The following is a 12,287-nucleotide window of genomic DNA, read 5'->3' as shown; positions in this document are numbered from 1 at the left end:
CTGGGAAGAGAGGCGTGGAGGATGACGCTTGGAAGTGGGCAGGAGAGTCCGGGCCCTGCCCCCACAGGCTGCCCCCCCCCTTCTGAGGGGACGCACCTGACACGGGTGGGGGTAAGGCGCGGTGACTGTGCAGCTGCTATGCCGCCCGGAGCTAAAAATATTTCCCAACAGACAGAGGAGTAAGGAGGCTCCCAAGGAGAACCAGTTTATTGGGGAGTGGGTAAAGTTGGTCAGAGCCATAAATAGGAGCGGGCGGGGAGCCCGAGGACAGGACGGGAGCAGTGTCCTTAGTCACGCTGAACACTGGGATCTCAAGGCTGATGGGAAATGGGGTTCCAGGAAGAGGTTTAGAGATCTAACCCCAGTACCCTACCCTCTGGACGAGGAGCTGGAGCTGGCCCAAGGGACTGCCAACAGACTCAGGGGCAGGTTTGGGTCTGGTCTAGAGGCTCAGATCTTCTCATCAGGTGCTGGCAGGCGCTGGCGGCTAGGCTCCATGCCCCAGATCTCCTTGGCGTACTGGGCAATGGTGCGGTCGCTAGAGAACTTGCCAGAGGTGGCTATGTTCCGGATCACCATCCGCGTCCACTCTCTCGGGTTCTACAAGCCAAAAGGGAGCTAGCTCTGCCAGTGGGGTCCCCACCTACCACCTCATCCCAACCAGGGCCACCAAAGCCCTGCCAGCCCCTGGCCCAGGACCCCTCACCTTGTACAGGGCACTGACTCTCTCCTGGCATTTAATGTACTCTTCATAATCTGCAAAGACTTTAAACCTGGAGGGGAATGGAGAATCAGGAAGTTTCATGAGGTCAAGGGCCAAGCCCATCCTGTCCCATTGGATTTCTGGGGACCTGAACAGTGATGCTGCTTCCAAAGGAATCTAGTCCCAACTGCCCAGAAGCCCTGTCCAGCCTCCCCACCGCACCTGAGCCCTACTGAGCCCAGCAGCCCCACGTGCGCAGCTTCCCGGCCGGCCGCTCACCGGTCATGGTGCATGAGCATGCTGACAATGTCCTTGAACAGGTCGGGCTGCTTGGGGGAGAAGAAGCCACTGTTCAGCTGGTCAATGATGTGCCGAAGCTCTGGAATTCGGTCACAGTATTCCTTGGCATTGTACCTGTTGGGGAAGAGCTGTAGTCAGTGCCCTGGAAATGGGTTCCTGGCTCCTCCTCCTCCAGCAAAAATCCAGGAAGTTCCAAGCCCCAGGGTCAAAACCCAGGCCCAGCCTGCTACTGCCTTCCCCGCAGCTGCCACACTCCCTCTGGAGGTCTTTCCAAGAGGCCCCCTCCCTTCTCAGCTCAGCTTTTCATCCCCCACTTTGTGGATGAGGAAACTGAGGTCTAGAGAGGAGAGAAAGGTAGTGTCAGAGCCAAAGGCCCCAAACCAAGCGCTCTTCTTCCCACACACCACCACTGTCTCCCAACAGGTTTCTTTCCTTCGTTAATGGCTTTTCTCCCCCACCATCCACAGTCCATCCCTGGCCTCACTTTCAGGCCCCAGAAGGAGCGAACAGGTATATCGTGAGGAACATCCTTAAGTTCAAACCGTGCAGCCAAGCTCATCGCTGTGCCTGGCACCAACTTTCCTCCAGTGTCCCACTTCCTAAGGCAGCACAATCCATTCCTGAGCCACCTGGGTTCAAATCTCTCAAGACCAGTCTCATCTCTTTCCTCCCTTTCTCTCTTCCAACCAGAAACCAAGTCCGCCTCCTCAACAATGTCCCTAATCCCCATCCCCAGCAGTGGCCTGCTGCAGGGGACTCCCCCTGCCATCTGGTGTCAGCCCCACACTGGTCCCCCACCTAGACATTGTCCCCTCCAGTCAAGCCTCCTGCAGCCAAAAGTGTCCATCTGGAGCCTAGTTCTGAACGTGTTGGACTTTGCTCAAAACATTTCACATTTCCTTCCTGGTCAAAGGACCAAGTCTGCCACGCTTCCAATGCAGGGGACACGGGTTCAATCCCTAGTCAAGGAACTAAGATCCCACATGTCATACGGTGCAACCAAAACAACAACAACAACAACAAAGGACCAAGTCTAAACTTTCTAGTCAAGCCCCACAGGAGAAATTCCTATCAATATTCAGTGCCAGCTCTTGTAAGCTGTTGGTGGGAGTGTAAACTGGTACCAACTTTCGGGAAAACAATTTGACAATGTGTATCAGGAGCCTTAAGAACTCATACTTTTTACTCAGAAATACCCCCTTCTAATAATTATCTTAAGGAAATAATCAGAGATGTGGACATCAATGTAAAAGGTTAGTCATCACAGGGACGTTTATCCTAACAGACAGGGGAAATCAACCTTAATGTCCAACCATATGGAACTAGTTAAATAAGTTATGCCATGTACATAAGATAGAATGCTATACAAACATTTAAAATATCTTGAAGACTATTTAATGACATGGAAAATGCCTCACCAATGTTAAGATAACAGGATTCAAAACTGTACATGCATTATTCCCAACTTTTAAAAACTATATACACGAAGAAAAAGAGAACTGTGGCTTTAAATCTGGGTGATGAGATTATGGATGACAGTTGTTTTATTCTTTGTGGCTTTGTATATTTCTAACCAGTGAGCATGTACTGCTTTTATGAGAAGAAAAAATCATATTTTAAAATGTTAAAAATGTAATGCCAGGGGCTTCCCTGGTGGCGCAGTGGTTGAGAGTCCGCCTGCCGATGCAGGGGACACGGGTTCGTGCCCTGGTCCGGGAAGATCCCACATGCCGTGGAGCGGCTGGGCCCGTGAGCCATGGCCACTGAGCCTGTGCGTCCGGAGCCTGTGCTCCGCAACAGGAGAGGCCACAAGAGTGAGAGGCCCGCGTACCGCAAAAAAAAAAAAAAAAAAAAAAATGTAATGCCAGGAAAATGTCTTCTCTGAAGATCTATGTTTCTGAACACAAGCACAGATATAACTACTGTACTCATATTTCCCTTTTTGCCATGGCTGCCAGGGAGCTAAGAATTTCACTTTACTTCCAATTCCAGAAATAATATTATCTCTGAGGGTTGGTATTATTTTCTCTTCCTTTCCCTTCAGTTCTCTGTTACTTCTTTCTTTTCCCATTTCATTAACTTTATTTGTTATAAGTCACCTCAAAAGTTTTCTAGACTCGTGATGGCCATAACTAAGACCTTGTGCAGCCTGGACCAGCCTTTCCAGTCATGCCTCTTGCTCCCGGCTCTACCTCCAGCAGTCACACCTTGGTGCCTCCTGCCCACAGACTGTGAACTTTGCAGCCCATACCCTTTCTGGTCAAGCCTTTCCACGTCCTCCACCCGCATGCCGAAGATGAAGAAGTTCTCCTCTCCCGCCTCTTCTGCCATCTCCACATTGGCCCCATCCATGGTGCCAATGGTCAGAGCCCCATTGAGCATGAACTTCATGTTGCCAGTGCCTGAGGCCTCAGTGCCCGCAGTAGAGATCTGCTCGGAAAGGTCAGCAGCCGGGATCACTGTGCGGGTGGGCAGCAGGGGACAAGCTCAGCTCCAGGAAGAGCCCCAGACCAGCTAGAGACTCTGGAGTTAGTCTGGCCCTAGGCCTAGCCAGATTCAGAGTCCCCTCCACCCCAACGCTCCACTCTTAACCAATTAAGTCTCTCTCTCACTGCCCCCCACCGCCCCGCCACCTCTTGTTGATATTTGAACATCTGGGACCTAACCTGGACTCCCCCCACCCCCCAGCTCCACTGTGTGATTTAAAGGGCACCACTGAGGCCCATCTCCCCTATAATTTCACCCCATACTACCATTAAAGGGACATCCTCATGATTTGAGTATTGTCCTCTCCAGATTCTTCCTTAAAGTGCAAGCACCCTAAGAAGAGGAGATTAATATCTCTTCCTGGAACTGAACTAATCAGAGCTTCCCTAGGGTCCCCACTGGCGGCATTCCACCTTTCTCGGCCAGTGAGACTCGGTAGTTCTCCAAGAAGATCAGGCGTAGGCGGTCTCCCACCACCGGGTCGTGGTTGACCACATCCCCAATGGCTGTAATGAGTTTGATGATCATCTTGGCCATGTGGTACCCAGGTGCAGCCTGTGGGAGCACAGTCTGGGGTCAGCTCCACAGCCTGACCTCCTACCCCCATCCTGCAACTCAGCCAGGCTGACCTCAATCTGGATATCAAAGAACCACAGCCATGGTCTGCAGCCCGGCTTCTCACCTTCCCTCCAATCATCACAGTCCGAGGCACAAAAAACTTATTGGGATCCTTCTTGATGCCTGTGGAGAAACAGAGGGATCCAGTGAGTGGGCCAGGTTTTCCTTCTAGGCAGTAACACCTGACAGCACTCATCCAGCCAGGGCTGGGCTGGGAGACAGTAGCCCTGACTTGGGCAATCACTTGCTTTGTGACCTCAGATCTGTCACGTCCTCCCCTTCTGAGCCTCAGTTTGCCCATCTGTGAAATGGGGATAATTCCATGTCCCAAGAGTTATCCTGAGGTCAAAGGAGATGTTGATCAGGAAGTATATAGTATCCTGGGAGGTACACAGAGGGGGGAACCAGGAGCCAGAGGGAACCCTGCCACTCACGGTTGTACATTGTGATGACATGGAGGCAGTTGAGGAGCTGGCGTTTATATTCATGAATCCGCTTCACCTGGACGTCGAAGAGCGAGTTGGGGTTGATGTGGACTTTGTATTCCTTCTCTAGGTACGCAGAGAACTTTAACTTGTTTTCCTGAAGTCAGGGGAGTGGAGAGAGCTCACCAATAGGCCTCAGCCTCAGGAAATCCTACAGTCTCATTTCTTTCCCAGGAAGGTGAGGATAGAAGTCTCCCTTGCTACCTTTATCCACTCCTGCATCAGGGCAGACATTGCTAATCAATGTCGGCACTCTTCCAGTGAGGTCAGATGATGCCTTCCCACCATGGACTGACTCCAGGCAACTTCTACCAATGGCCTGAGTTTGCAGAAGAGATGAGCTCTATTGGCCATTCCTGACTCAGACATCCGGCCCCTCCAGCACCCTCCACTCAAGCCCTGGCACAGGAGTCTGTCCCAGATTGCAGCGCTCCTCACCTGCTTCACTTTGGCCACATCCCGGATAAAGGCTTCATCGTCCACATAGGAGAGCAGTTTGCGCAGCTGGTCCAGGTCTGCGATGTAGTCCTCCCCGATGCGCTGTGGGAAGATAGCTCTCAGTTAGGCCCATATCCCTCCTCCGTCCTCCCTCACAGAGGGGTCCCTTTCCAGGTCAACCAAGCCCCATCCACTGCAGACAGCTCCTTCCTCTGCAGCCTCCCAGCTGGGGGGTGGTACATGTATGTGCATCTTTCCTCCCCTCCTGACCTTGAGCTCTGATCGCTGACCCCCATCTTACCCCACAGGCCTTCCTCTTGGCCTTTTCCTCTGACAGGCATTGACCTCAGGGCCCCGCTCCCACTCTCTGCCCCTTTCTGGTCTCACTCCAGATGTGACCTGCTGATAACCCCTCCATTAGACTGTGAACTCCACCAGGTTGACCTTCATAGCCAGGGCTTCCATTCGCCCACAGGCACCCTCATGCAAGTAAGAAAATGGTTCCCCTTCTCCAGACAGATGCAAGGCTTGGGGAACGCAGTGCAGGATGGACTTCAGCCCTCAGATGGGTGCCCTACAGTGAACCACATACACAACCACACCCAGATGCTCCCTGCGGTGACCGTGTTGACCCCTACTGGCCATACGTGAACGCTCACCTCAGCAATGACTTCTGCCAGCCCAGGGTTACACATAACCAGCCAGCGCCGAGGAGTGATGCCGTTGGTCTTATTCTGGAACTTATGAGGCTCTAGCTCATAGAAGTCCTTGAAGCTATAGGATGGGGTCGGGGGATCACCAATCACCCCTGTGGGATGAAGGCCTCCTCCCTGGGGCCCCTACCCTGGTTTCTTGATGAAAGGGGCCTGGAGGGGAGGGGGAGGGTGCTGTGTGTAAGAGGGGTCATCTGGGGACAGGACTGGACTGGACGGCAAGGCTATGATTCTTGTAAGAGCAGTGCCACCCGTGGAAGGGGCCAGCTGAAGGCGACTGTGAATGGCCGGTGCCGGGCCTTGAGGGGGTGAGCGGGGGTCCAGCGGGAGGGGCGGTGTCTGGGGAGCGGGTCTTACGTGGTCTTCTTGAGGATCTCGGAGTGGATGCGAGCCACGCCATTGATAGCATGTGAACCGGCGATGCACAGGTGCGCCATGTTGATGCGCTTCACCGCGCCCTCCTCCACCAGCGACATGCGCCTCAGCCGGTCTATATCCCCTGGGAACGCAGCCGCCACCCGCTGTGCCAGGAGAGCCCAGAGCTAGGACGGGGACCCAGGACCCAGGTTTCCAGCCCCTACCCTATCCCCAGGTCTCTGTCCACAGCCCTCGCTGCCAGAGTCTCAGGAGCCATGCTTTCCATGCCCTCCACGCCCCACCCTCCACCCCACGCTTCCTCCACTCACATTAAGGAAGCGCTGGTTGATCTCATAGATGATCTGGAGGTGCCGAGGCAGCAGGGTCTCCATGAGGTGCACGGGCCAGCGCTCCAGGGCCTCGGGCAGCACCGTGTGGTTGGTATAGGCACAGGTCTTCACAGTCACGTCCCATGCCTGACAGATGGGATGGCGAGGAAGGACCCCCGGGCTTAAGCCGGACGGCTCTCCACACACACTGTGCAGCCAAGAGCCCTGGCCCTGCCACTGCCGCGCCAGGTTCTAGGACACCCGCCCTCTGGGCCTCACACTGCCGTCTGTGCAGTGGGGGCTCCACCCACATCTTTCCACTCCCCAGACTGGGAGGGGAACCCTGAGATGCAGAGGGTGAGGCAGGGGTGCAGGAGGGGCCCTGAAGCCCACCTTGTCCCAGTCCAGCCGCTCCTGGTCCACCAGAATCCTCATCAGCTCGGGGATGGCCAAGGAGGGGTGGGTATCATTGAGCTGGATGGCCACCTGGGGGCGGGGGGGCATTGGAGTCAGTCTGGGCTCCAAACCAAGGCTATGATTGCTGTCCTTTGCCCCTTCAGAGCACCCCCCCCAGGGCCCCTCATGGTTCTAGGGTTGAGCTGGGGGTGGAGGCCCTCACGGGGGCAGGTATGGGGCAGGAGGAAGAGGGGAGCGAGGTTCTATTGAGGATCGCGAGCAGATCCCCCCACACCCACCCCCAACACCCAGCCTCCACGTCCTCATCTGTAAAATGGGTGGTTCAGGCTGAGACTGGAGGGAGGAGGGATGGCACCCATCACAGGAGGTGTAGAGGCTGGCCTTCCCTGGGGCCTGGTACCTTATCCGGGAAGGCGTCGAAGCTTGTGCGCACAGGGTCTCGGCAGCCGAACTTGGCGGATTTGAAGCGGCGGATGATGTCCTGGAGCGTGGCAGCCACTACGAAGTACTCCTGCTTCAGCCGAAGCTCTTTCCCCTCAAAGAACTGGGGACAGTGCCAGGCAGGGTGGAGTCAAGGTGGTGGCCTAACACTGCTGTGGGTGTGGCCAGGGGAGACTCCCACCCACACCAAGATTCCTGAGCCCCGAGCTGCCCCACCTCAGGGACCCAGGGGTCTTTCTCCCACCAAGAAGCAGCAATGTGGATGGTAGCAGGAGGGAGGGCTAAGGACCAGGAGGAGTATTGTGGGTGTTACCAGGGAGCGGCTCATCCAAAGTGCCCCACCCTAACCTGCTGCCCCCAGGACTCAGGCATCCTCCCACTTAAAGAACTTGGGGGAAGAACAGGACACACAGGGGCCAGCAATATGCCTTGGGTATGACTAGGGCACCGGCAAGTGTCACTCTCCTTCTCCTGCCCTCTCCCACGCACTCTGGCTTCCTGTCCCCAGCCCAGGGGGTAACCTACGTTGTCGTTGGGATACAGGACACGGGAGATATTCTCAGCCAGGTTGCGGTCCAGCACAGCCTGGATGTAGCCACCGACGTTGACTGAGGAACGAATGTGGGGACAGGGTCAGGCTTGGGTCGAGTGGGCCGGGGTGGGCAGGGGCTGCTGACTTTGGCTGAACTCACAGTCCTTGAGGTTAAAGTCATTGGGGGCCTTGGCAGACCACAGGCGCATGGTATTGACGATGTTGTTGCGGTAGCCGGGCACAGGTGTGTCGTAAGGCATGGCCAACACCACCTGCGGGGCACCCGGTGTTGTGTCAGGAGGTGGGCATCTGCCATGCCCAAGAGGCCCTGAGAGCCGGAACTCCGTGCTCTGTCACTGCACTCCCCCAACTCCCCACGCCGGGTTCTAGTCCCAACTCTGGGTGACACAAGCAGCCCCGCCAACCTCTCTGGACCTCGTCCATAAGGAGAGGACTTCCCAGTGCCTCCCCACACCACCGTGCCCCTCCTTGCTGGGCTGTTGTGAAGATTCCAGGAGGTGGGGATGAGCTCGGAGCCCAGGGCGGGGCCCTGTTGGTGGCCACTCCGCCATGATGGCGATGAGCTGGCCGCTGGCCTGAGCACAGTCTAGAGGACACTCTGGACTCATGGAAGGGCTGGGGGGAACCATGGGGCCTGGCTGAGGGCGTCACGGAGGTCAAGGCCATCCAAAGGGCTTATGCCTGGTTGACCACAGGGCTAATTAGCAGTGACTAATGCTGGCCCCACCTCCCACAATTAGCAAACATCAATAATTGCTGCCCATAGCTGCCTGTTACCATGGGGCGGGGGCGCACCCACACCTCCCTCCCCAACACTAAGTAGCCCCTGATTGGAGCAGAGTGAAAGCTGCAGCTCAGAGAGGGAAGGGACTGGCCCGAGAGCACAGAGCTAGGCGGGCAGCCACAGCCCTGCTGGACCTTGGCGTGGATGACAGCAGAACAAACTCTAGATTCTGAAAGCCTAGAGGTTGCTGTGCAGCCATCTGGAGGCCGGTGACCTGCAGCCACAGCAAGACTGGCTGAGCTGGAATTTGGACACCTCGTTTAGCTTTAGGCTCCCTCTAACTTGCTCTGTGACCTTGAACAAGTCAATTGCCCTCTCCAGGCTTTTAAGTTTCTCCCTTGTCCCCGTTTCTGGGCTGTTGCTTTGTTTCCCATCAAGCCCCCAGTTCAGATGTGCAGGGGAGCCAAGACTCCGTGATTATTCTTTGATGAGTCTTGTGGGGTGGTGGAAAGGAGCCAGGTCAGGGGAGAAGCACTGGTAGAGCACGGTGGCCTCTCTCCTCCTCCCAGGCTCTGCACTTGGTCTGGCTCCCCTGTGACCCTGTCTCTAGCCTCTCCTAGTTCTAGCTGTGTGACCTTGAATAAGTCACTTAACCTCTCTGAGCCTCAGTGGCATCCATTATAAAATAGCACTAGGTCCAGTAGCCTCCAGGCTCTTTCCTTGTTTCTCCCTGTTTCCTCTAGAACCTCCTCCCCTCTCCCTCACTAGATTTCCCCACCACCACACCCCGCTCCCTGACTTCCCCCTCACCTGCGTGTCCACCCACTTGGCCCCCTGGTTGGTGTGCTCCACTCGGCCATAGAAGTGCACAGGCAGTGTGCACTCGGGTCGGGCCTTCTCCCAGGGGTTGCCGTAGCGAAGCCAGTCATCAGCCTCCTCCATCTGAGCCCAAGGCAGGTCAGGGGAGAAAGGAAGGCAGTGTCAGAGCCAGGCTCACACCACAGCAGGTGGTGAGTAGGCCAGGAGCAGTGGCCCTAATGTGCCCTATACAGGGAGGGTGTAAATGAAGGGCTTTGGGGTAGGTGGGCCCCTGGTCTGGTGGAATATCCACGGGGACACTGTGTATGTATGAGAGTCTGAGACATTCCACAGGTATGGACCTCCTATCCCCAGAGCTAACAACTGGCTTGGGGCCAGGGGGAAGGGGCAAGGATGTTTTCCACCAAGGCTGGGGCTGGTTCTGGATCTATGTGCAGATGAATGAACAAATAGGGGTCTTCTCCATCATCATAATAATAAGGTCAGGGCCCAAGGTCACTCACCTGCCAACCCCCAGAGATCTTCTGGTTAAAAATCCCAAACTCATAGCGGATCCCGTAGCCATAGGCAGCCAGGCCCAGTGTCGCCATGGAGTCCAGAAAGCAGGCTAGGGGTGTGCGTGGAGGTGGGTGTCAGAGACGCGGCACAAAGGAACCCTTCTGCCCAATCCCCTGCCACCCTGCTCACTTACCCGCCAGCCGGCCCAGGCCCCCGTTGCCCAGCCCTGCGTCCTCCTCGACTTCCTCCAGCTCCTCCATGTCCAGGCCCAGCTAGAGGCGGGAGGGTACGGCAGGCGTCAGGGCCAAGGGCCAGCAGGTCAATCTCCCAAGCCCCAAGGCTTGCCCCTCCCCCACACACCTGGTAGGTGGCCTCATCACAGGCATTCTCCAAGGCCAGGTTCACCATGGTGTTTTGTAGCGTCCGGCCCATGTAGAATTCCAGAGACAGGTAGTAGATCCTCTGCCCGGAGAGACAGGTGGGGAGGTGGAGGGGAGGGCATCAAGGCCACCCACTAACATTCAGCCAGGCGCAGCTGGGCCTGCACCTCTCATACTTCCTGCCCCACTCCTAGGCCCCAGCATGTTCCAGCCCTGCCTCCATTTCTCCCCCCTTCTCAGGCTTTGGGACCCAACAGGCAAGATTCTGGTCCCAGCATTTCTTCTGACTTTGGACAAATCACTTTTCTTCTCTGAGCCTCAGTTTCCTCATCTGGAAGATGGGGCTGGCCATATCTACCTCAGGGGTTAGGAGAGGTGCCTAGGAGAGGTAGGAACTCCTTTCATTGCATGCAATCCTGCCAACAGCCCATCAGGGAGTCAGAATATAGGGAAGCACCTCCAAGTGCTCCCCAAAAGGGAAAGCCAGGCCCAGAGAAAAAAGTCATTGGCTCAAGGTCACACATGACTCAGGGCTAGAGTCGGCCACCTCCCGTCCTTGCAGAGGGCCCCCTGGCTCTCAAGCCTCAGTCCCAAGAAGAGGACAGAGAGCTGCCAGGATCTAGGATGCTGATGGTGCCTGGTCTCCTGGTTCCCTGGGTCCCCTCCCTGGCCCTCCCCGACGCCTGCCCAGAAGTGTCAGGTTGCTGACATTTACCAGTGACCCCAACAGACATTTGATCTCACCACCCCAGCTGCGCCCCATGCGCTGCACCAGCACACACACCACGCACGCATTCAATGATATGTCCTTCCACTTAGGGTCCAACCCAGGCCACAGGGATCTTCATGTCCCCCAGAAGCCCCTCCATTCTCTGAGTGAGCCCTGGGCCTTTGCAACCAGCCTACCTGACCCGAGCCCCCTGACCTGCTCCCATCCCAGATTTCTCCCCCTGGGTTGCCCCAGCAACCCATTGCACCTGGCACCCCTGGATCCTCCAACCTCAGGAACCTGGAGTGACCCTTTATTTTGCTGCAGAGAGCCCTGACCCCAGGGAGGGGCTGCCACTTGGTCAAGATCTCCCAGCCCCCAGGCAGGGCACCCAGCCCATTCCCCTCCCGGGGTGCCCCAAGCAGCACCTTGGGGTCCTTCTCGTAGTAGTGCTGCTGCGTGCGGAGCCAGCGGCCCACGAGGTGGTCGCGCACAGTGTAGGCCAGCGCAAAGTAGTAGTCTAGAGGGGTGGCCACATTGCGGTCTTTCACGAGGGTGAAGTGCAGGTGCCGGTTGAAATTCTTCTTCAGCTCGGTCACATTCTCCACGCCGGCCAGGCCACGCACGCTGATCTGCTTTCTCCTCTCCTGGTCTGTCAGGGGCCGGGACATGGCTGCGGGAGGGCAGGCTGGACTGACTGTGTGGACAGGCGGGCGGCCTGAGCAGTGCCTTCAGCCAGGGAGTGGAGATCCCCAGCCGGCTGGTGCTTTAAAGCCTGGCTCTGGGCAACGTGCCCCGCCTCCTCCCTCGATGGGTCGGTCTTGGCTTGGCTGCTCGGGGAGCTATTTTGGGGTGAGGGGAGGAGAGGAGGGGCAGGGAGGGCCACCTGGCTCATTCGCAGCCCTGCGCTGACCCACTTCCTCCAGGCCTCACACACTGGGGTCTGCTGTCTTCTGTCCCCGTCCCTGCCTTTTGCAGGGTCAGAGACAAGATGCAGCAGGCAGAGCACTGGCTTGAGGCCTGAGGCTTGACTAGAGCCTCTGGGCTGTGACTTTGGCTGAGGTCGCCCTGATCTGGGCCCCTCTCCTGGGTTATAGATGAAGGATGCAGCCTGATTGCCGGCCCTCAATCAGGACCCCTTGGAGAGGCTGAGGGCGCTGTCAAGGAGAACAGGTGACAGGAGGCCCAGCCTCCATCAGAGCAGCTTGACTTCGGTTCTAGACTTTCACGCAAGAGGCTGCAAACCACAGGCGGGATGCCCTCTGGTCAAGCTTCCACGGTGGCCCTGCACCCGGGTGGGGAGGACACATGTGGCA

At 56.7% G+C, this 12,287-nt stretch overlaps 1 protein-coding gene across 1 annotated transcript; it reads right to left on the bottom strand.

Annotated features, from left to right (window-relative positions):
* Positions 1-180: 180 nt before the first annotated feature.
* On the bottom strand, positions 181-11,728 carry PYGM (glycogen phosphorylase, muscle associated). The gene is made up of 20 exons (XM_067748489.1): positions 11,400-11,728; positions 10,243-10,344; positions 10,076-10,154; positions 9,888-9,991; positions 9,376-9,507; positions 7,981-8,092; positions 7,814-7,896; positions 7,248-7,391; positions 6,824-6,916; positions 6,431-6,577; positions 6,102-6,265; positions 5,691-5,805; positions 5,032-5,133; positions 4,543-4,690; positions 4,173-4,231; positions 3,904-4,045; positions 3,255-3,462; positions 983-1,117; positions 707-773; positions 181-600 (listed from the first exon to the last, which is right to left on the bottom strand). Exons 1-20 carry the CDS (start codon positions 11,640-11,642, stop codon positions 451-453), a joined length of 2,529 nt encoding a protein of 842 aa, XP_067604590.1. The 5' UTR covers positions 11,643-11,728; the 3' UTR covers positions 181-450.
* Positions 11,729-12,287: the final 559 nt, after the last annotated feature.

Source organism: Pseudorca crassidens, chromosome 9, assembly GCF_039906515.1.
Source record: "Pseudorca crassidens isolate mPseCra1 chromosome 9, mPseCra1.hap1, whole genome shotgun sequence".
Taxonomy (NCBI): Eukaryota; Metazoa; Chordata; class Mammalia; order Artiodactyla; family Delphinidae; genus Pseudorca; species Pseudorca crassidens.
This window is presented reverse-complemented; position numbering and strand designations above follow the sequence as displayed.

What these genes read in the sequence shown, in the direction of transcription:
- PYGM (XM_067748489.1), bottom strand. Translation starts at nt 11,642, where the DNA reads ATGTCCCGGCCCCTGACAGACCAGGAGAGGAGAAAGCAGATCAGCGTG. An exon ending in TGTCATCACAATGTACAACC is followed by an intron (nt 4,232 to 4,542) that starts GTGAGTGGCAGG and finishes GTTTCTCCACAG; the next exon opens with GCATCAAGAAGGATCCCAAT. An exon ending in AGTCTCACTGGCCGAGAAAG is followed by an intron (nt 3,463 to 3,903) that starts GTGGAATGCCGC and finishes CCACCCGCACAG; the next exon opens with TGATCCCGGCTGCTGACCTT.